At 39.5% G+C, this 22,221-nt stretch overlaps 4 protein-coding genes across 6 annotated transcripts; all 4 read right to left on the reverse strand.

Annotated features, from left to right (window-relative positions):
• Positions 1 to 243: 243 nt before the first annotated feature.
• Positions 244 to 4,758, reverse strand: LOC111797542 (uncharacterized). Of its 3 annotated transcripts, none has more exons than XM_023680575.2 (5): positions 4,621 to 4,757; positions 4,410 to 4,496; positions 2,927 to 4,028; positions 2,138 to 2,509; positions 244 to 714 (listed from the first exon to the last, which is right to left on the reverse strand). In XM_023680575.2, coding segments are annotated over exons 3-5 (1,422 nt in total). In that variant the 5' UTR covers positions 3,975 to 4,028; positions 4,410 to 4,496; positions 4,621 to 4,757; the 3' UTR covers positions 244 to 712. The 3 variants fall into 3 exon arrangements, with proteins under 3 accessions (XP_023536343.1, XP_023536344.1, XP_086980969.1); XM_023680576.2 differs by having other exon boundaries at positions 4,410 to 4,473; positions 4,621 to 4,712; XM_087124843.1 differs by lacking the exon at positions 244 to 714 and having other exon boundaries at positions 2,416 to 2,538; positions 4,621 to 4,758.
• Positions 4,759 to 5,580: 822 nt separating this feature from the next.
• Positions 5,581 to 12,379, reverse strand: LOC111797603 (uncharacterized). Its single transcript, XM_023680658.2, has 12 exons — positions 12,067 to 12,379; positions 11,715 to 11,783; positions 10,529 to 10,617; positions 9,888 to 9,934; positions 9,727 to 9,807; positions 9,469 to 9,634; positions 9,170 to 9,383; positions 8,992 to 9,057; positions 8,149 to 8,265; positions 6,832 to 6,901; positions 6,693 to 6,724; positions 5,581 to 5,927 (listed from the first exon to the last, which is right to left on the reverse strand). The coding sequence occupies exons 1-12, from the start codon at positions 12,288 to 12,290 to the stop codon at positions 5,864 to 5,866; spliced, it is 1,239 nt and encodes a 412-aa protein (XP_023536426.2). The 5' UTR covers positions 12,291 to 12,379; the 3' UTR covers positions 5,581 to 5,863.
• Positions 12,380 to 13,033: 654 nt separating this feature from the next.
• Positions 13,034 to 19,262, reverse strand: LOC111797652 (protein NARROW LEAF 1). Its single transcript, XM_023680719.2, has 6 exons — positions 18,943 to 19,262; positions 16,936 to 17,436; positions 16,674 to 16,817; positions 15,124 to 15,364; positions 14,504 to 15,004; positions 13,034 to 13,601 (listed from the first exon to the last, which is right to left on the reverse strand). The coding sequence occupies exons 2-6, from the start codon at positions 17,428 to 17,430 to the stop codon at positions 13,171 to 13,173; spliced, it is 1,812 nt and encodes a 603-aa protein (XP_023536487.2). The 5' UTR covers positions 17,431 to 17,436; positions 18,943 to 19,262; the 3' UTR covers positions 13,034 to 13,170.
• A 1,898-nt stretch (positions 19,263 to 21,160) lies between these two features.
• On the reverse strand, positions 21,161 to 21,918 carry LOC111797313 (auxin-responsive protein SAUR77). The gene has a single exon (XM_023680292.2). It carries the CDS (start codon positions 21,820 to 21,822, stop codon positions 21,364 to 21,366), a length of 459 nt encoding a protein of 152 aa, XP_023536060.2. The 5' UTR covers positions 21,823 to 21,918; the 3' UTR covers positions 21,161 to 21,363.
• Between the last annotated feature and the right edge of the window lie 303 nt (positions 21,919 to 22,221).

The raw sequence follows: 22,221 nt of genomic DNA on the forward strand, positions 1-22,221 counted from the left end.
AACTGTTCTCTGCCAAGTATATACTAAGCGTCCATTCCTTACGTATGAAACCAAAAACGATCAGAAAGCTATAAACAGAAGAATCGAAGATATTACAATCAGTTAAACCAAACAAAAGGGTGTTTTAACTTTGAACTTTACCGCTTAAAAGTGGGCACAAGGATCATCTTGCTCGGAATGTCACGATCCACTGATATAAGCAAGAACAAAACAGAGAATAGAAGAAGAAGAAAACAGGGAATATTTCTTCAGGAACCTCAAGTTTGTATATTTCTGCTCTTAATCGTATCTCCCAAATTCTACACATCATATTGACTAAAGCAGCAGCTACACTAGTCTAGAACATGAAGGTATGACTGACATGAGAAAAATTTCTACTAGAATTCAAAGGAAATAGATATTTCCACTCCATTACCATCACTGGTTAGCTAACTTAACAAATCCTGTTCTTCAAGAGCTGTTCTCCAATAAATGAGATGAAGCTGTCCGACAGATAAAGGAGATGAAGATGGAACTGGCTTACCCAGAAAGTAACACATATGTACAGTCTTTGCTAGAGATGGAAACAGGCATGATTTGTCAGCGTTGGGCATTGAAATGACGATCCGGGCATAGATATGATGAGGTTATCAACAGCCATGAATGGAACTGGTTTTGAAGTTGCAAGCTACTCGGCCTTGAGAATCGATAGATGAAAAGAACATGAACTGATTCCTGCAGAGATAGGAGCAAAAGAACAATTCACCATTGACATCCAAAAGGAATAAAGCTAAAACAAACATTTTAAGCCAAAGAAAATGCATATAGAGCAAACATGGAAGTTAGGCAAGTGAAAGCAAACAGAAGAACTCGAGGAAGAAAAACTATATAAAGTGAACTTAGAAAGCCATTAGATAAACAAAAATGGAAAAAATATGTGAGATCCCACATCGGCTGGGGAGGAGAACGAAACATTCTCTATAAGGGTGTGGAAACTTTTCCCTAGTAAACACGTTTTAAAAACCTTGAGGGGAAGCCCGAAAGAGAAAGCCAAAAAAAAAACAATATCTGCTAGCGGTGAGCTTGGACTGTTACAAATGGTATCAGAGCCAAACACCGGGCGATGTGCCAGCAAGGAGGCTGAACCCTGAAGGAGGGTGGACACGAGATGGTGTGCCAGCAAGGACGTTAGACCCCAAAGGGAGGTGGATTTGGGGTCCCACGTCGATTGGAGAAGGGAACGAATGCCATCGAGGATGCTGGACCCCGAAGGGGGGTGGGTTGTGAGATCCCGCATCGATTGGGGAGGAGAATGAAACATTCTTTATAAGGGTGTGGAAACCTCTCCCTAGTAGACGCATTTTAAAAACGTTGAGGGAAAACCCGAAAGGGAAAACCCAAAGTGGATAATATCTGCAAGCGGTAGGCTTGGACTATTACAAAATAATATATATGAAGCAAAGAGAAAGGGGTACGTGTGTAAGGTGTAGGGCTGAAAAGTTGGGATGGTGATGCTTGTGCAACAACAGAAACTGAATGAAGACAGTGCCAAAACTACATGAAGTAGAATGATTTTATACCAATGGAATAACTTCCAAGCTCCCTACAGCACCAATAAGTATCCATCCTCAAGGTAACACTCGCAAACTTGTTAAAAATTTGAACAAGTCAAACTAAAATCAGTCTATGCTAGAGTGAAAAGCCATGATACGTGAAGATAAATGTGCCAGTAAAATAGTTCTAAAGAAGAACTTCCATGGTGAGTGAAACATATGCAACATAGAGTTCAAAAGATCCAACACAATTATCTTCAAGATTCTAGGAAATATACACTCAAGGCTCCAATTGACTCGTAGACCAATGTAATCTTGGTCGATGGTTCCCGCTGCCATCAGACATGGACACAAGTTCGATATCTTCAAGATTTTGGTGGATGCTTACAATTTTGAATTCTGCCCTTACCCACCTTCACTCGATAGGAAAAATAACGACACACACCTACGTTTTTATTTCCCTCTTTCCAAAGGCAATAATACTATAAAAAGTATTGAACCAAAATCAGTAAGCTTCATCCATATTGATTGCAACGCAGGTACTTGTTGAGGTAAAAAACAAGAACCAGTTAACGCATATATGCATATGAGAGAGATCGACTTACAGTTGGTTGACTGTTGACCCACTTGTCCAGGTTCCGTAAGACTTAATTCAACGTCGTGACTAGCTGTCCAACCGGGCTCGTAAGCTTCAAGAAAACCCATTTTTGCTTTATTAGGTAGATCATGAGGATGAACAAACGGCACCCCAGGAGGCCATCCAATCTCCATTCTTGTGCTGGCACAAGGGCTATCTAATGTGTGAATGTGATTCTCACAGTCCTTTAGATTACAGAACCTCAATTTGATACCCTTCTTATCTGCAATTTCCTGTACTCTCTCCTTCAGAACTCTCTGTGCCTCGAGCCGTAATCTCTTAGAAGGGGGTAGAGGTTTGGTACTTGAATTATTCTTTCTCCTCCTCATTTTTAGGGATCCTGTACCAGCATTTCATCGATCCAATAGCCTGTTAATTGAAAGCTTCTCACTAAGGGGGCTACTAACACTAAGCAATTACTAAACAAGAAACATTGCCCAACAAGTGAATAAAGACGAAAAGAACAAATAAAAACTCAAGCAAGCAATATATATTGAAACATGAATCATTTTCTCACACGCTCTTTCACTATGTAAATAAATTAGATACGTTATTCAAGCACTTGAACCCGCTTAGATCACATCTAGACAAATCGAAGTGGGACGAAGGGCAATGACATGAAATGCACGACGAGATGGCAATGCATTTATCAAACTCAAAATGGATTCAACTTCGGAAATGCTCCAAATGGGTGGATATTTTAATACTATTTGTCGGCACAATAATAAAAAAATTATAAAAATAAGATTTGACCTACCATCTTGGGATGTAGAGAAACTGAAATTCTGGAAATTTGGGCGGTTAAAGAGTTGGTCAGTTGAGGGTGATCTCTGCATAAAGTCGTCCACCGGTACTGGGAGCTGGAACTGAACGTCTACCCCATGGCCAGCTGCTCTCATTTCTGAACAACTGAGGCTAGTCATGGATTTAGGCATGAGTTTGAACGACAAGGAACACCGTCCATACATACTACCTTGAATATTATTCACATCGGTTCTGAGCAAAGCAGGATTCACATACCCTGCAGTTGCTTGATAGAGTGCAAGTCCAGGATAAACTATAGCATCTTGAGGGCCAAGATCTCCATCCACAAGAATCCACCTACCATTGAAATCCTTTATTAGTAAACCTGCCTTATCTGACTTGACCAGAGTAAGAAGACTTTTATCGATTTGATGCTCATGGTCCGACGTATACATAGCCAACTGACTATCCTCTTGGGGAGTTAATTTATGGTGATGCTCTCCATGAAATGAGGGCCTCCCATAACAGCAAGCGGATAACACAGAAGATGATATCTCCCTACTTCTTAGAGGAACATTATCGAGTATTTCCGTGAAAGGAGAGCTGCGCAAGTTTAGATAGAAGCTGATGGCATCCAAAATAATTCGAGATGCCTTTCCATAGAGTGCAAATATGTCGGCCAAACCTGCAGGTGGTAACTCCATTCCATTGCTGGGCTCAACTGGAGTCAATCCAGGCCTATAATCATACGTTTCTTGCCACATCTGAGAATCTACATAGTAACCAGAAGTTCTGCACCACTCCCGTGTATCATTATTTTGCATCAACTCAGCAGATGGACATGCAGCTCTCTGGTGGAAGTAGAGACGAGCAGAATCTAAACCAGACCTTAAAAGAGCCCCATCACAAGCAGGGAATTGGATGATGGCAGCAGAGTATTGAGCTAGTGAATGTGACAGAGTTGAGACCGACAATTTGAAAGTTTCAGAAGGAACGCCTTCAGATGGAGCGATATCGGTAAGCTTCACACGACCCAATGATGGCAGGCCATTGCCTGCCATGAAATGAAATGCTTTCAACGGCCAAACACCTCAATTCAAGAAACTCTGCTCATTCTATACACAAGAACAAGCGAAAAAGCCCAATCAGTGACAGCAAAGATAAATACCAATTCATGGAAGTATGTATTACAATCACAGTGGAGTTTAAACATTTCTATTTAAAAGAACAATCAATATTCTTAACATACATGGTTTTTCGCATTCACAACTCAAACAAACAACCATTTACGACTGAAACTTTTGCAGAATTAGCATGAGGTAAATAACAGTATAATCCCCAAGTCACACAGGCAGAAGAGAATCGATTGTAAAATGTAAAGCCAAGCAGAACCCATCAATTAGAGAAACATCCGAAGGTCGGGTTTGGATCAAATTCAAAGCCCTAAATCCATGGCCAAACATTGACGCCAAAAACCGAGTAACTAGTAAACGAACCTGAATATGACGAGTATTCCTTAGTCGCCGGAGCAAGTCACTTGCCCTGTGTTCCTGACAGCAGCTGAGCGAAAGATCAAAATCAAGCTGAAAAAGTTCGAAAAAATGACATACTTTATAGGGCATAGAAGGAGATTTCCGCCAAAGGAAGAAAAAAAAAAGAAATTTATTAAAAAGAAGATGAGAATTCGAGTTCGAGGAGAAAAGCGACCTGAGGGAGTCAATTTGACCAAGAAGTATGCGCCGTTTTTCTCCCCTTCCATTTGGTGCGTTACTATCCCAAATGGCGTTTTCTGTAAATCATGGAAAATATCCGCAAAATAGACCATCTATAGAATTCTGGAACTCGAATTTTCCCCCTTTAAAACGACGTAGTTTTAATCAAAAATAAAAAAGATATAAAACAAACTAAAAGTTTAAAATGGATTTAAACCCAAAACAATTCTGAAAAAGTTAATTTTTCTAAATTCAAGATTTCCATCTATATAACTAAACTTTTAAAAAATAAATGTAGACATTAAAATAAATAAATAAAAATTAATATACCCCAACTTTTACTTACTACTTAATTTTACTCCTAAATTTTAGAAACATCTATTCAATCTTTGGATTTTTATTTTTTTATCTAAAATATCTCACGAGATATACCAAACATGAAATTCTAGAGTAAAGGAGGATGAAATGCTAATTTCGTCTAATGTCAAAGTCATGCCCTAAAATTAGTCATGCAAGAACTCCAAAAGAAAAGGAGTCAAGCCTCTTCAAAGGCCGTAAAAAATGACCAAAACTTTGTTCGAGGGGAGATGTTGGATGATAAAAGTCTCCCACATCAGCGAATTTAGGGAATGATCATAGATTTATGAACAAATAATACTGATGCCTTTTGGGATCAAAAGTCCAAAGCAATGCCACGAGAGCTTATACTCAAAGTGGACAATATCATACCATGTGAAGTCGTCTTCGTCTAACACCTATGAATCATAAAATAAAAAATTCGGTTAAAAACTTATTAATCATTTTCTAAAGTTGCGAGCAGAAATTCTTCACGAGAAAGGATAGGAAAATCCTAAAGACGGGCATCTTGTTTCGTGCCCCCACCCCACAAGAGTCGAATAGACACAAACTAGACCGACGTAAAATACAAGGGGATGTCTCTAAAACGAATAAGAAATGGGAGAACTCGACGTCTGAGCCTTTGTATAGTAGAAGAAATGTAATAATACAACAGAGTGCAGTTAGAAGCATGGATATCAAAATGTTTTGATTCAATAGTGACAGGAAACTTAACTACTGCTGACAAGCCCAAAATGGCATTTAATCCACAAATATTTTCACTACAAGAAGGCTCGGCTCTTCACCAGGTGTGGGGAAAAAATGTCGCATCTTTTGGAATACACAGATAGAACAAGAGAGAATTAGGGAGTGAGAGGGCGCAAAATGTGATGAGTTCTTTCTTATGGCTTGCGGGGTGGAGAACTACTGCTACTGCTCCTGCTGCTGCTTCTCCCTCTTAAAGGCCTGTACACCAAACGATCGCACAACATAATTAAATATGTATGTATATTATAATAATGCTTGTAATAATATGATTAAGAGAGAATTAATGGATGTTTGGTTAGATGATCAAGAGCACATATGTAACGGCCCAAGTCCATTGTTAGTTGATATTGTCTGCTTCAACCCATCAGCCTCACGATTTTATAAAGCATCTATTAAGAAGAGGTTTCCATGCTTTTATAAGGAATGTTTCGTTTTTCTCTCCAACCAATGTGGGATCTAACAATCCACTCCCCTTTGGGGCCGCACACCGCCGGGTGTCTAGCTCTTATGTTATTTGTAACAACAGCCTAAGCCTACCGCTAGTAGATATTGTCTACTTTGGCCCGTTACATATTGTCATCAGCCTTCATGGTTTTAAGAGAAGTTTCCACACGTCTACTAGAGAGAGGTTTCCACGCCCTTATAAAGAATGTTTCGTTCCCCTCTCCAACCGATATAGGATCTCACAACGTAACTTAAAAACACTTCAAAAGTATTTAAGTACTTTCTTTCAGAAGTCATTCCAGACTTGTTATACTCGGTATCTGTAAGCTCGATATATAGAATAATCCAATTGCAGTGGTTCTCTGTGGGTTTATGGGTTTGGAAACACACTCGTCTTTAGTTAAAAAGAAACGGCAAAAGTCCATGGAAAAGTCAAGTGATTTAAACTGGGCAGCAAACTGGCCTACAAGAATATCGAAAATTCCTAACATTTTTGGAATATCAAATGCACAGAGTTACCTTCTTGGACTGCGAGATACTCTCCTGGGCACCTGTAATTTAAAATAGAGAACAATGAAGGCGCTCGGGATGCAAGGAAGAACGAACAATAATAAACCCAGAGCGGTGAAAAAAAATGGCAAGATCAATCACAGCAAACCTTGCGTGGACTAGGTGATGCAGAGTAGGACGATGATCTCCCACGTCTACCAGCAGCTGCAGGCCGACCTCTGTATAGAGAGAACCATAAGAATACACGGACATACAAAACAAAAGGCCAGAAGAAATATGAAGCAAGCAACAAGCTACAAAAAGGGGGTCTCACTCCAATAAAATATGATCTAGCGAGTAATTACAAATTGACCAACTAGCCAAAGTTCAAAGACAAACATAGAATTTAACAACGGACCAAACATTACAATAAGATCTTTCCTGCCATTGAAGAAGACTTCTCACACCAAAATCCCTACAAATGGAACATGCAATATGACTACAGATGCACATTATTCGCATCCTTTCTGAAAGCTAACTATACAAAACAAATGTTATCCACTAATAGGCAACTACGCACATACCTTTTTGGGGAATTTGGAGGTTATTATTTCCTATACAAAGTTTCAGGTAAGAAATAGGAACTTGAGATCGTTTAAAGCTTAGTTTCTAAGCATTGTTGTAATATGAAATCCCAAGACCACAACACCAGAAATCTGTCAAAGTTTGCTTAAAAAAAAACTGCAATTGAAAAGAAGCTTATACATCTGTCAACGTTTGCTTCTTTTGGAAGAAACTTGGCCTGGCAAGTGGCAACTAACTTTAGCCAAGAGCATCTTAGACGTTATCACAATTATTAAAGGACACCTTGTGAATGCTCAACTTTAGATTTGCTTCCCTGGAATGTCTGGCCCCAATTGTCTAGATCAAAAGGACCCCTCAGGACCCAAAGGAAAGACTCTAGAACATGGAATGCTGAAAATCGGTCATTTGATTTCCAAATCTCGATTCAAACATCTTATGAACAAAATCTAGAGCAATTACTCGAGTGTTTTCTAAAACGATTTGGATAGCAAATACTCCAATAAAGTGAGAAAACAACAGACTTTACAACAATTTTACTAGCTTCCTACACCAATATAATTCTTTGGCTCAGTACTAGCAACGTGCTATGATGGAAAACTAGAACATGAGAATCTTTGAACTTGTTTCATAGCCCTCACTTGGGGCTGTTCAGAAATGGTTTATTATGACTATTATCCTTTCTTGATCGATGCCAATGGTTGGGACTTCTGTGTCTACTTCATCATTTAATTTATGCACCACAAACAGAGCGGACAAGCAAACAATATGAAATAATTTTTCTTTAGAAGGGAGTTGATCATGAAAAAAAAGTTCATTGGGCATCCATAGATACTAATATTTTTTCTTTAAAGGCAGTTGCTCATGACAAAAAAAAAAAAAAAAACATTAGGCATCAAGTTACCTCCGCGGTAAAGATGATCGGGAACGTGATCGAGCTGGTCTTCTAATCGGTGAACGGCTCCGTCTACGAACTACTGGAGACCTTCTGGGAGGACTACGAGCACGGCGAGGCGGTGTACTGAAAGAAACACAATTTAGTTAAGTAATGCTCATATACCTAAGCAAAAACATAACTGAGACCACTGAGTCAGACTACATCATTTTCAAGTAAAAACCATGGGTCAACCATAGTGAACAAGCAATTAAAAGCTCCCACTGCCATGCTTAAATGCTTAAACTTCTCAAACATTAGAAAGTAATCATGCCCCCAGTCACCATTCTTCTAATGCCTAAGATTAAACTACAGGAACACCTTTGTACCATAATTAGTTTTAAATACATCAAGAGTAACTCAGATTGCTACTTCATTCTAAGTCTGAAATAGCATTATTTTGAATTTGCTCGGATCACCCAAAAACCACAGTTACCTGTGTCTAGGCATAACAAAATGATCAATGGCAAACAAAAACCGCACAACTAAACAAAACCTGATGCAATTTTTATTCTACAAAATACCTGATGTAGCTGGAAATCTAAAAATAAAAGAAACACACTCTAAAATCAAAAGCTCAAAATAAAAATTGATATTAACATATGGTCCTGCATAATTCACTACTCTCCAGACGTTTACTCTAACTCAGAAACAATAAGATTAAACTTAACACGTGCAGTAAGTCATAAATAGTTCACCTTGTCATTATATGAAGATTTGTGAAGTTAGAAACAATAAACATGTCTGTGTACCATTCAAATAAACTGCAAGAAAAAATACTACGATATCTCAGAACAGTCAAATGTGTAATACCGGCGCCTAGGAGGGGGTGGTGAACGTCTTCGAACAGGACTGTCACGAATTCTTCTTGGAGAGGGCCTATTCAACCGAAGTTAAACAATGTTAATGCTCCCACTATTTACAGGAAAGGAGATAGATTGTGTGTGTGTGTGAGGCTGGGGGGTTGAAGAGTGGGGGGATGATGGTCAACCTTGGAGGAGATCTATGTCGCCTTGCCAAAGGCGATGGAGAACGGCCACCTCTCATGGGTGATGCAGGCCTCCTTCTAGGGGGAGATTCTAAGCGGCGACGCGGAGGAGACTCTGGACGGCGGCGAGGAGAATCGGGTTGTCTTCTAGGAGACCCACCTCGTCGAGCAATAGGCGAGCGTCTTCTAGGAGAAGGAGGCTTTCGACGAGGTGAAGCTGATGTGACAAACCAGACATAAATCACTAAAATAATATATCCTCATGAAAAATAGAATAGAATAATAGGCAAAAACAATTATACGTTCTCTCTGTCTTTTCATGTCATTCTTCTCAGCATCAGCACCAACATTTTCAGGCTTAGGACCATCTCTCTTTGGAGCGGTTGCTACAGTCCTTGGAGGTGTTGGGATCTTCTGTCTTTGAGGCAATGTAAATCTTGTTCGAATAACATTCCCATCAATTTGGGCCTACATTCAGCCAACCATCACAATCATTTCCCAGTTATGAGAAATTATCAATAGATGTACTTCAAGTACTTGAACATTTAAGAAAAACATACACCATCCATATGCAATTGGGCTTTTCCAGCATCAGATCTTGTTTTGAATTCAACATATCCATATCCTTTAGGAAGGTTGACCTGTAAATATTAAAACAGATGCATCAACATATTATTCAAGAAAAAGTTCTTCAAATACAATATGCATGGTAAGGACTCACTGTGCGATCCATTGCCAGCTCAACATGGACTACTTCACCAAAATTACCTAAAGGGTATCAAGAAAAAGAAAAAAAAAAGGAAATTCATAAGAGTTACAATTTTTTTATAAAATAACAAATTACCTATTCAATCCAATATCATCAATCCTAACTAAATAGATGGGGACTTTTGGAGGGAAAATCGTATTTAAGGGGATCACTTCAATTGAATGAGGATAAAAAATTCATGAAAATGAACTGATCTATAATTTCAAAACAGTCGAGAGGAAAGGAAGGAATGAGCATGCCGTGATGAAGAGTAATTGATAAGACAAATTACTCAATTATTGAGGACAAAACAACACGGTCAATGATCATTACCAATAAACAGGCTAGGTTGAATTGAATCTAATACATAAATACATACGTTTACACAAAGTCTTTTTTTGTAAGACAAAATACTAGGTTCATGAAGTCAAAGTGTTGTATCTTTCACATAATGTGATTGAAGGTTGAAATAAGATTTTCTTTTCTCTTACTCTTCGGTTTTAATTGATGAATTTTACTTGTAACTTTTAAAAAAGAACGATCTGAAGAAATAAGTGCATTTATCCAACAGAATAATTGTTTAAATGCTAAATAAAGCGAGTGAAAAACCATACTGAAGATTTCTTTTAAATGACCCTCATGGACATTCCTACTCAGTGCATCAATGTGAAGAACAAGTGACTCGCGTACAGGAGATGGTTTCCTGAAATCAATTGACAGCGTGATAAGCAAATTATATAAATACAACTGACAGGCAAGGAAAATATCACAAAATGAAAGAATTATATGTAAATCGCTGATAATACAGATGCATGACTAAAGAAAATATTGGTATTAAAAAAATGCAAATGTCAGCTTTTAAATAGTCAATTACATATACATTTGCAAGTGATTATAGATTACTAAGATAAAATTTAGTTGCAAGATAATTAAAGCTAATAGAACATTCTTTATCACATTTGAGTTCAACAAGGGCAAAAAATGATTAAAAGTTAAAATAATGCAATAGTTACACTACAGTTCCGTAAAATTATTGAATTCAAAGATTTTTTAATGCTTCGTAAAATAGTTAAGGATTTAAATCAAACCATGTTTTAATTGACTAAATGATAAGGAATAATGAGCTTCTTAGAATAAAATAAAAAAATAATATATTAAACCATATTTAAGTTCAAAAAACAGTATAGACAGATTTTTAAGAGGTAAATACATCAAAATCTTATCTTCTTTGTTTTTCAGTTTGTTCGAAACAGATCCGCATCCTCTTTGAGGAGAGATATGGACAGATTTTCATCGAAAGAAGGTTCCATTTTTCTTTTGGGAGGGGGGGAGTTCTTTGGATGCATTTCGGATTTTTTTGTGGACAACATGGAATGAACGTAACCATAATCTCTTTCAAGATAAGTACAACACTTTTGATCATTATTTTAAGCAAATTTACTTCCAAACAACGTCTTTGGGTAAATGCACTTCCTTTATAAATCTTATGGTCTCTCTACACTTTTGACCAATTGGATTCTTTTAACTCCTTTGGTTTAGACTCTGACCTTCTTTTGAAAGCGAAATTGTTCCCTTGTCATCCATAATTTGTAACTTACTAAACAAACAGCAGAAAAACAACCATTGAAGAGGCTCGGAAGCAGTCTTTAACAAAAGGCGGGGATAAAAAACCGCGCCAAAGTATAAATGTAAGAGGCTTATCGGAAAATGCATGCCATGAACAAATAATGAAGAGCCTAAATGTCAATAAGATGATAAAAAATGAGAAGTTGGATTTAACTGTAGACGAGGTATTATTACCTGGGTGGCGGAGAAATTCGTTTAGCTGGTGGAGGTGAAGCGCGAGTCCGCCGAGCTGTTTCATTCGGACTGAAAAACAAATGAAGATGTGATTGCGATATACAATGACCGCATAAAAACGGTTTTTGGTATATGGAGCGCGTCTGTTTCTCGATAACGTAATGATTCCAAAACATGCCTTCGAATAAATACAAGAAAAACCAATCAACAGAGACAAAAAAGAAAATGCATAATCGACCAACCTCCCAAGCATAGAATACCTAATTCCGATACTTCCTCTCACACTGACAACCAATAAGCACCAAATGCAAGACCTCAGAACGAAAAATGCAAGCTCAAAAGAAAGACGAACCTCTTTCTTTGAGGAGGGGGGCTTCGGCTTCGAGAAGTACCGCTTCGAGACAGAGACGAAGACGAGGAAATGGACTTGGAACGAGAGCGGGAGCGGGACACAGATGCAGACCTGGAACGCGAGCGGGAACTGGAGCGGGAACCAGAGCCGGAGTATGAGCGGGAACGTGAGGAGGATCCCGAACCCGACGGCGGCGAACGACGGCCTCTGCTTGGTTTAGCCATGGCCGGCAATAGCTGCAGAGCGAAATTTGAAACCCTAACTTAAACCCGTCTCGTTTGGGATTTAGAGATATTGAAGAGAAAAGCGACACAGAAATGGTCGAAACGTATTCGTACGGAACCGAATGGACCAAAAAAAATTTACTTTGGCGCCATATAAATTTTTTGCTAAATTACTAAAATAACCTTTAATTTTGTAATTTATCTCTAAAATATCTATAAATTTTCAAAAAAAAATTAATAATAAAGGAAAATTAAAAAAAAACAAATTAAAATTATTTATTTATATAAACCATTAGTGTTTTAATATTTTAAACTTTTAATAGCATTTAATAAATACTTTATAAATTTTTATTAATTTTTAAAAGATTCAAAAATATATTTATCGGTAAAAAAATACCCATAAAATTTTAAAAATATCAATTAACACCCTTTGTAAAAAAGAAAATATCGCCAATATATGAACAAAAATCATCTATCAACATTTCATAGATTATCTCTAAACTTTTTAATGTTATTTTTTTAAAGTTCATGAATATTTTTTTAAAACGTAATACTAATTATAAGAATATTTTAAAATTTTAAAAAAATTAATAAAGATGTTTTTTAAATTTTTAAAAAAGTTTAAAGGTATTTTAGAAGTTTTTTAAAAAATTAAAAATATTAATAAACATTTAAAAATTCAAAGTTATGTTTTTTTAACACTTTTGAAACTTAAAAGGGTATTTTTGAAATTATGACTCAAATTCTCGACATGTCTCTGTTCTCGTGTATTAATATACTCGAACATAAGGGAATGCATACAGCTCAAAATACAGTTATTTCAGTTTGAGCAAGTGAACTGAAAATCTTAACAAACACCAACAGTTCTTACATGGACGATCTATTTCAGTTCTTCCATCGAAACAGAACCATCCAAGCGCTGTCTTTTGGCTTCGTGGTCGCCCAATTGCAACGAAACGCAAATATCTTCGCAGTCGTTCCGAAGGGAAGATAGGTTCTGGGAAACGGCACGAACCAGAGAGCTGTTTTGATGGGAGGGAGAACAACTGAAGAGGCTTGGAATGAACTGATGTTCTACACTGGGAGCCGTGTTCGTTCCAGCTTCGAGATGAAACTCGGTCTCCAGGAGCGACGATTGGTCTTTAGCTGAAGAAGGTTCTACTTCTGTAGGCATATGCTGGATCTGAAAACCCAATGGCTCGAACTTCTCTTCGCTCTTCTCCCTTGGTAGCGTTGTGTCGGGAGGAGAGGAGTCTCCAACAATCGAGCCGATAACCGTCGCTGAAACGGTTCTTTGCTCTTGCACTGCCGCTGCATATAGTAATGAAGAAACATAACAAAAATATTTATCAGAACATGGCCAAAAGGGTGAAACTAGCCCAAGCCTGCCGCTAGCAGATATTGTCCTCTTTGGCATTTTCCTTCCGGGCTTCCCCTCAAGGTTTTTAAAACGCGTTTGGTAGGGAGAGGTTTCCACACCCTTATAAAGAACGCTTCGTTCTCCTCACTAACCGATGTGAGATCTCAAAGTCATTTATCTAACGTCGTGATCCATACTAAAGTGTTATCAAACGCATATTCTACTAGACAGAAAATGAGTCATTCCAGATAAGAGAACGTGAGATCCTACATTGGTTGGAGAGGGGAACGAAACATTCCTTATAAGGGTGTGGAAACTTCTCACTAGTAGACGCGTTTTAAAACAGTGAGGTCGACGATGATACGTAACAGGCTAAAATCGACAATATTTGCTAACGGTGGGCTTAGGTTGTTACAAATGATATCAGAGCCAGACATTGAACGGTGTGCCAGCGAGCACGCTGGACTCCCGAGGGGGTGGATTGTGAGATCCCACATTAGTTGGAGAGGGGAACGAAGCATTCCTTATAAGGGTGTGGAAACCTCTCCCTAACAAACGCGTTTTAAAACCGTGAGGCTGATGACGATACGTAACGGGCCATAGCGGACAATATCTGTTAGCGGTGGGCTTGGGTTGTTACAGAGAAAGACTCCAATGAGTTTGAGGGGCGGTTTAAGGGTCGGAGAGGATTGTTACGTGTACGTTGGCACACAGTACTTTATCCCTAACATAATTGGAAGAAAGTCTTCAACAACACTTCAAAAGAAAGAAAAGAAACACAAATGCTACAATAGATTAAAGCAATTTGTAAGACATTGAGAGAATGGATAGGAGAAGCTTTTAAAGTCCTAACCTTTGAGCCCTTCATCACTTGTGATCAGGTCAAGTTCAAGCAGGTTGAGAAGGCGCCCGAGATCGACCCCACTCGTCCAATTCTCAGGAGGTTGCCCGACTTTTAACTTAAGTCGACCCCGGTTAGCCGTTCCACCCCATATGATCCCGATCGGTTTCAAACTCTCTCTATTCTCACCCTTTAAAATGATGAGGCTACCGCTATCTCCTTCGAGATCAAAAGTCTGTTGATTCTCACCGACGACGAGAAAATCGGTTAAGAAGCATATTCCTTTCTCGTCATTGTACTCGAGAGCATAGGCCAACACAGTTCCTGTCGTCAAGCCAGAACTTCTTCCAACTTTCACGACCTGCTTCCCTATGAGCGTACTGATAGGCGACTGCAAGTCGATGAACTTCACGTCACCGATCTCTCCAACACCTTTTACAGATGTAGTGACAGTGGACATGTCGAAATCATCAGCAAAAGGAATAAACGACCCATCTGCCCGTACAAACGTCTCTGCAATATAACAAAATTAGAATACGTGCACCCGAGCTATTAACGTTTGGCGAGATGAAAATGGAACAATAACACTGTCACTATCTAATGATCTTTTGTTTTGGCATGAACTGTAATACCTGGATTTATGCCAGCAAAAATTCCGTACCAAAGCTCGTCCGTGATGAACGAAGTAGCTCTCTCTACAGCACCAAGATACACCCCGGGCCCGAGTGTCGGTGGAAGAGGATGAAACATCTTCTGGTTCGGATAATCTAAATCAACAGCGACATGACGGTTTGTGAGAAAACCAACTTGACGACTGCCCGTTTGACTCCTTACTATAGCGCCCAAGGTTCCGTAAGTCTCCTGGCTGGCCACCTGATGAGGTGGAATTAAATTCAAATAAACGGTTGCTAGGTGTCACAATCGCACTTTGTGAAAGAAAATAAAGGGTTTGGCATGACATGGGCATGCAGCCACAGGCAACATGCCCCGGACAAACATGACTGTGATACTAAGAGGCACACCGTGCCTCAAGACGTATCCCTCAATTTCAAGTATAGGGCTACTTCATGTAATAACATTAGAAACGATTATAACCGGGAAGTATCAACAAGTGTTCTTAATCCTAGTGTGATGCTGTAACAGCCCAAGCCCACGCTAGTAGATATTGTCCGTTTTAGCTCGCTACGTATGACCATCAGCTTCATGGTTTTAAAATGCATCTGCTAGGGAGAGGTTTCCACACCCTTATAAAGAATGCTTCGTTCCCCTCTCCAACCAATGAGGGATCTCACAATCCACCCCGTTGGAGGCTCAGTGTCCTCGCTGGCACACCGGTTGGTGACTGGCTCTGATACCATTTGCATCAGCCCAAGTCCACCGCTAGTAGATATTGTCTGCTTTGGCCCGTTACATATCGCCATCAGCCTCACAATTTTAAAGCCCATATGTTAGGGAGAGGTTTCCACACCCTTATAAGGAATGTTTCGTTCCTCTCTCCAACCAATGAGGGATCTCACAATCCACCCCGTTGAGGGCTCAGTGTCCACGCTGGCACACCGCTCAGTGACTGGCTCTGATACCATTTGCATCAGCCCAAGTCCACTGTTAGTAGATATTATCCACTTTAGCCCGTTACATATCACCGTCAGCCTCACAATTTTAAAACGCATATGTTAGGGAGAGGTTTCCACACCCTTACAAGGAATGCTTCGTTCCCCTCTCCAACCAATGAAGTTTCTCACAATCCACCCCCGTTGGGGGCTCAGTGTCCTCGCTGGCACACCGCTCGTTGACCGGCTCTGATACCATTTGTAACAACCCAAGCGTACCGCTAGTAGATACTGTCCACTTTGACCCGTTACGTATCGCCGTTAACCTCACGGTTTTAAAATGCATCTGTTGGGGAGAGGTTTCCACACCCTTATAAGGAATGCTTCGTTCCCCTCTCCAACTAATGTGGGATCTCACAAATACGGCATTTTGAAAATCAAATATTAGTTGCTTCCAATAAAGGGGCTCACGATTCAAGTCAAAACGAACATGATTAGTAGAAAATCTCACATTTCGTGCCCGTTGCCAATCGTTCTCTCAAACTTTCCCCCTTTTCTTAAGCCGTTTAGATGTCTTTTTCCATATAATAGCAAGTTTTAAGGTCCCTAGTTGCAAAGAAACACGAAAGTACCTGTGAACCCGAGCCAATGCACGGATCAGAGCCACGCAGATCATCGACAATTTCAGTATACAACTGTTCTTTAGGAGCAGGGTTCGGTGCACCGAAATACGAAAATTCTACAACATCCACATCACACCACACACCGCCCGGCCCCTGAAAAGAATCCAGCATACTCATTAAAGATCAAAGTGAAACTAAAAACACTCCTACTTTGCAACCATGAGGTAAGGAAGAAACTTGAATACAAAGTAAAAGGACTTCAGCTTCAGACCTCCAGGGCAGTGGGCAGGCATTGAATAGGACTAAGCCATTGCTTATGAACTTTCCTGGAAACAAAAACAAGAATAGCAGGAATGTCGGTCAGCACGCCCTTTCGAATACGGAATCCAATAGCCGTTCCGAGACTGTAACAACGCAGGATCTTGCTATGGAAGGCTCGTATCGTCATGAGCTCGAGTAACGTGTTTGCCCGCTGCCCTTTTGGTAACGGATGAAGGATATCGGGTAGCACTCCTTTTTGAAGATTTGCAAAATAGTTTGCCCGCTCCTCCGTACCGACGCTTATTCGGATAGGGGTCGGCCATGAAAAGTAAGCTGCATTGCTCTCACAATGCTGTCCAGCAGATGCAAATGGCTGGAGTGTAGGTGAGCTGAAAGAAGGTAAATTTGAGTGACTGCAGCCATTTCTTTCAAGATTCAGAGCTGATTCCTCTGATGGAGTTGAACCAGAGCAGTTAATCCTGTTATGGCGTCTAGTTTGCTCCATTATCGCCTAATGATACAAATAGAAAAAGAAAAGAAAATAACCAATCAAACCGGTTGATGGAACGACAAGGAAGAGCCCGTAAAACTATCATCAAGGGAGAGGTTTCCACACCCTTATAAGAAATTCTCCGTTCCCCTCTCCAACCGACGTGGGATCTAACAATCCACCCCCTTGGGGGCCCAACGTCCACGCTGGCACACCGCCCAGTGTTTGGCTCTGATACCATTTGTAACAGCTCAAACCCACCGCTAGTAGATATTGTCCGTTTTGGCCCGTTATGTATCATCGTCAGCCTCATGATTTTAAAATGCGTCTGTTAGGGAGAGGTCTTCACACCCTTACAAGGAATGCTCTGTTCCCCTCTCCAATCGATGTGGGATCTAAGAATCCACCTTCTTGGGGGCCAACGTCCTCGCTAACACACCGCTCAGTGTCTGCCTCTGATACCATTTGTAACAGCCCAAATCCACCACTAGTAGATATTTTCCGCTTTAGTCTATTACGTATCGTCGTCAGCTTCATGGTTTTAAAACGCGTCTATTAGGGAGAAATTTCCACACCTTTATAAGAAATGCTCTATTCCCATCTACAACCGATGTGGGATTTAACAATCCACTCCTCTTGGGGACCAGCATCCTCGCTGGCACACCGCCCAGTGTCTGGCTCTGATACCATTTATAACACCTCAAACCCACCGCTAGTAAATATTCTCCACTTTGGCCCATTACATATCGTCATCAGCCACACGGTTTTAAAACGTGCCTGTTAGGGAGAGGTTTCCACACCCTTGTAAGGAATGCTCCGTTCCCCACTCCAACTAATATGGGATCTAACAATCCACCCCCTTTGAAGCCCAGTGTCTGCCTCTAATACCATTTGTAACAACCCAAACCCACCGCTAATAGCTATTATCCACTTTGGCTTGTTACGTATCGTCATCAGCCTCACGGTTTTAAAACGCGTCTGTTAAGAAAAGGTTTCCACGCCCTTATAAGGAATGCTCCGTTCTCCTCTCCAACTAACATGGGATCTAACAATCCACCCCCTTTGGGGCCCAGTGTCTGCCTCTAATACCATTTGTAACAACCCAAACCCACGGCTAATAGCTATATCCGCTTTGTCTCCTTACGTATCGCCATCAGCCTCACGGTTTTAAATCACGTCTATTAAGGAAAGGTTTCCACACCCTTACAAGGAATACTCCGTTCCCCTCTCCAACCCGACGTGTGATCTAAGTGATGAATCATACACAATCTTTTATAACACTACCTCATATGCAAGTTCATATGTTAATTTCATTCAAGAAGTTCAACACCTAAAGTATTAACACCAACGAATCAAGGATGAAATAATTAAGAACAGGAGTTCATCCTACCAATCATAATACCTAAATCAACGCATAACCCAGCAATCAAACCATAAGAAACAATCAAATCAACGCATAACCAAGTAAACAACAAAGGGGCAAACTAGATATCACAATCAAAAGGGAAAAGGAGAGCTGATACTCACTCCAAGCAATGAGGAATTTGAAGAGGATAGCACAGGGAGCTGAGTTTAGGGTGAAATGGTTTGAAAAACGGCTAACCCATTGAAGCTTTAAGCAAAATTAGAGCATGGATTTTGGTCAAAGACAGGAATATAGACAGAAAACTGCAGCTGAGCTCAGCTGGAGCAGAGAAAAGACAAGGACGGAGGCTTCTTCTGCGCATAAACATTGAAAAGTGAAGGTTTGAAAGAGAAGACTTTACACGAAAAAGGTAAAGTTAAGGGAGTAAGTGCGCGCATTTTTTAATTCGCTAAGCAAACGAAGGTTAAGCGATGGTAGGGAGACGTGTCCACAGTGATTGCCTTCTTCCGCCGATTCTATATATTTTGTGTTCATGTCGGAAGGCACTATTTGGTTGGTGATGTTGGAGGAGTCCCACATCGGCTAATTTAGAAAATGATCGTAGGTTTATAATCAACGAATTCTTTTCATTGGAATAAAGCCTTTTGGGAAAGTTCAAAGCAAAAGTACGAGAGCTTAGGTTCAAAGTGGACAATATCATACAATTGTGAAGAGTCGTGTTCATTTAACATGATATCAGAATCATGCCCTAAACTCGTCGAGTCTCGATTAAGGGGAGGCGTACTTATCATGCCCTAAACTTTCGATTATAATCAGTGAAATGAGGCCTCTTGGGGAAGTCCAAAGCAAAGGCACGAGAGCTTTGAAGAGTCTTATTCATCTAATAGGTCTCAGCGGCGATATGTCAGAGGATACTGTGCCCCCGAGGACGTTGAGCCAAATAAGTTTCAAAACTATGAGGTTGACGGCGATACATAATGGGCGGTGGGCTTGGACTATTACCCGAATAATAATAATAACTTTTAAATAAAAATTTTAATGGACCCTTTTTAAGAAACGGCCCATTGCAGTTTCATTAAATTATATGTAATATATATATATAATAAAATTCCAAATATGTGAATATGGTGCAGAAATAAGGCCGTTAAAAAATTGGTTATTTATTTATTTATTTTAAAATATATAAATAGTTTTAAGGCCAATTAGGCAATAGAAGGGTTGGATTTATTTTTAGCCCCTACTTTATTTATCCAAGTAATTAAAAAAATTATATTTTATTTTATATGATAAAACTTCCACTTATAATAATTTTTGAAGTAGTTGGGTTGTTAGCATCATTTGTTCCTAATATGGGATTTTATTTACTCAATTATAAGTTTGGTAACATATATAAGTATTATAGGCAAAGATGAATCTTGGACTATTTCATGAAAAAGTAATAGTTGGATTTCATTACTTGTTTAGGGAAAAATGGTACTTCAATGCCTTTAATTCTTTCTTTTTTAACGATTTGGTGAAAAACTGTGTGTCGGTACGTATTTTGAGTTCAATGTGTGTGAAGGTGGAGATTCGAGTCTTAGACCTCTCGGTTAAGGGTTTGTGTTGCGTATATGGGTGTATTTTGAGTCTGGTGTGTGAGGGTGGAGATTCGAGTCTTAGACCTCTCGGTTAAGGGTTTGTGCTACAGGGTGGAGATTCGAGTCTTAGACCTCTCGGTCAAGGGTTTATGCTATGGGGTGGAGATTCGAGTCTTAGACCTCTCGGTTAATAAGGGTTTGTGCTGCGTATATGGATGTATTTTGAGTCTGATGTGTGAGGGTGGAGATTCAAGTCTTAGACGTCTCGGTCGAGGGTTTATGCTATGGGGTGGAGATTCGAGTCTTAGACCTCTCGGTTAAGGGTTTATGCTTCAGGGTGGAGATTCGAGTCTTAGACCTCTCGGTTAAGGGTTTATGCTTCAGGGTGGAGATTCGAGTCTTAGACCTCTCGGTCAAGGGTTTATGCTACGGGGTGGAGATTCGAATCTTAGACCTCTTGGTCAAGGGTTTATCCTATGGGGTGGAGATTCGAGTCTTAGGCTTCTCGGTTAAGGGTTTGTGTTGTATGTGCGAGCATATTTCGAGTCTAATGTGTGAGGGTAGAGATTCGAGTCTTAGACCTCTCAATTAAGTGGTTTATACTGCGTGTACGGGTGTATTTTGAATCCAATGTGTAAGGGTGGAGATTTGATTCTTAGACCCCTCAGTCAATGGTTTTGAGACTAAAATTGAGACACAACCACGACCACGTGGATTTTATACTTTAGTATTTTTAAACTCATATTCACCCTCGACTTATTCAACCGAATCACAAAGAAAACAAGAACAAACGGTCGACAACTACAAATAAATACAATTATGATTACGAAAAGTAGATATACAAGACGAAGAAATTACAAAAAAAAAAAAAAAAAAAAAAAACAGAAGGATTACGAAACGAAACCCTAATACGTACCGAACGAGCTCAAGAGAGAAACAACCGCTCTCTCTCTCTCTCTCGGGCCGGTTCCAGTTCCAATTCGAGTTCGAGTAATTTTCCGAACTTTAAAACACATAAAGCTCAGCCAATTCCTCCAAATTAGAATCAAAACAAATATTCGGATCAGAATTCTCCAACATCCACAAGAGATGATCAAACAGAACAACTTCACATCTCACTGAAATACACTCATCATCATCATCTTCATTATTACCCTTAGGAGGCTTTGATTTATCAATAAGAGCATTAAGCAAAGGATGGCTCAAATACTTTGAACTTATTGCATATCTCTTCCTTGTACTCCCAACATAGATAATTACATTACTGCCACTCACCTTTTCAAACCCTTCGCGTTCTTCGTGTTCTTCGCGTTCTTCGCGTTCTTCGTGTTCTTCCATCGTTCTTTCACAAACCCATAGATCTTCCCTTGTGGATTTGGACCTCAAGCTGCTGTATGAAGAGGACCTCCCCAATTGCCTTGAAAGGCTCTTGCATTTCCTCAACAGAGAATTCATTTTCATCATTGTTCTATCTTTTCTTGCTTGAAGGACTCTCAAATTGAGTGATAAATAAGATTAACAAAAAAAAAAAAAAAAAAAAAAAAAAAAAAAAAAAAAGAGGAGAGAGAAAGGGAGGAGAGAGAGAGAGGGGGTTTGGTGCAAAGTCTCTGTTTTTTGGTGATATATATATCAATATCACTGCACTTTTGCCAACCAGATCACCCTTTTGGTTTTAAGTTATAAAAAGAAGGTTAATTATAGTCTTTTTCATTACTTGAAAGATAGAGAAATAAATAAATAAATGACTATCGGATCGATCCGAGCATAACCCAATTAGTTCAGACATATTTCGTTGTGATTAAGAAGCTAAAATGCATCGAATTTCTCCCTCTGAACTCGTTAAATTGAACTCGAAATAATAAT

Source organism: Cucurbita pepo, chromosome 6, assembly GCF_057944985.1.
Source record: "Cucurbita pepo subsp. pepo isolate OVF chromosome 6, ASM5794498v1, whole genome shotgun sequence".
Classification (NCBI taxonomy): domain Eukaryota; kingdom Viridiplantae; phylum Streptophyta; class Magnoliopsida; order Cucurbitales; family Cucurbitaceae; genus Cucurbita; species Cucurbita pepo.

Bases quoted from the DNA above. Each gene is read 5' to 3' on its own strand.
- LOC111797542 (XM_023680575.2), bottom strand. From the start codon at position 3,974: ATGGCAGGCAATGGCCTGCCATCATTGGGTCGTGTGAAGCTTACCGAT. The intron at 2,510-2,926 runs GTAGGTCAAATC...ATGCTGGTACAG, and splicing joins TTTCTCTACATCCCAAGATG to GATCCCTAAAAATGAGGAGG.
- LOC111797603 (XM_023680658.2), bottom strand. From the start codon at position 12,290: ATGGCTAAACCAAGCAGAGGCCGTCGTTCGCCGCCGTCGGGTTCGGGA. The intron at 10,618-11,714 runs GTAATAATACCT...AATTGATTTCAG, and splicing joins CGAATTTCTCCGCCACCCAG to GAAACCATCTCCTGTACGCG. The intron at 9,635-9,726 runs GTATGTTTTTCT...GGCTGAATGTAG, and splicing joins CCCAATTGCATATGGATGGT to GCCCAAATTGATGGGAATGT.
- LOC111797652 (XM_023680719.2), bottom strand. From the start codon at position 17,430: ATGGAGCAAACTAGACGCCATAACAGGATTAACTGCTCTGGTTCAACT. The intron at 15,365-16,673 runs GTACTTTCGTGT...CCACCTCATCAG, and splicing joins GCATTGGCTCGGGTTCACAG to GTGGCCAGCCAGGAGACTTA. The intron at 13,602-14,503 runs GTTAGGACTTTA...TACTATATGCAG, and splicing joins AAGTGATGAAGGGCTCAAAG to CGGCAGTGCAAGAGCAAAGA.
- LOC111797313 (XM_023680292.2), bottom strand. From the start codon at position 21,822: ATGATGAAAATGAATTCTCTGTTGAGGAAATGCAAGAGCCTTTCAAGG.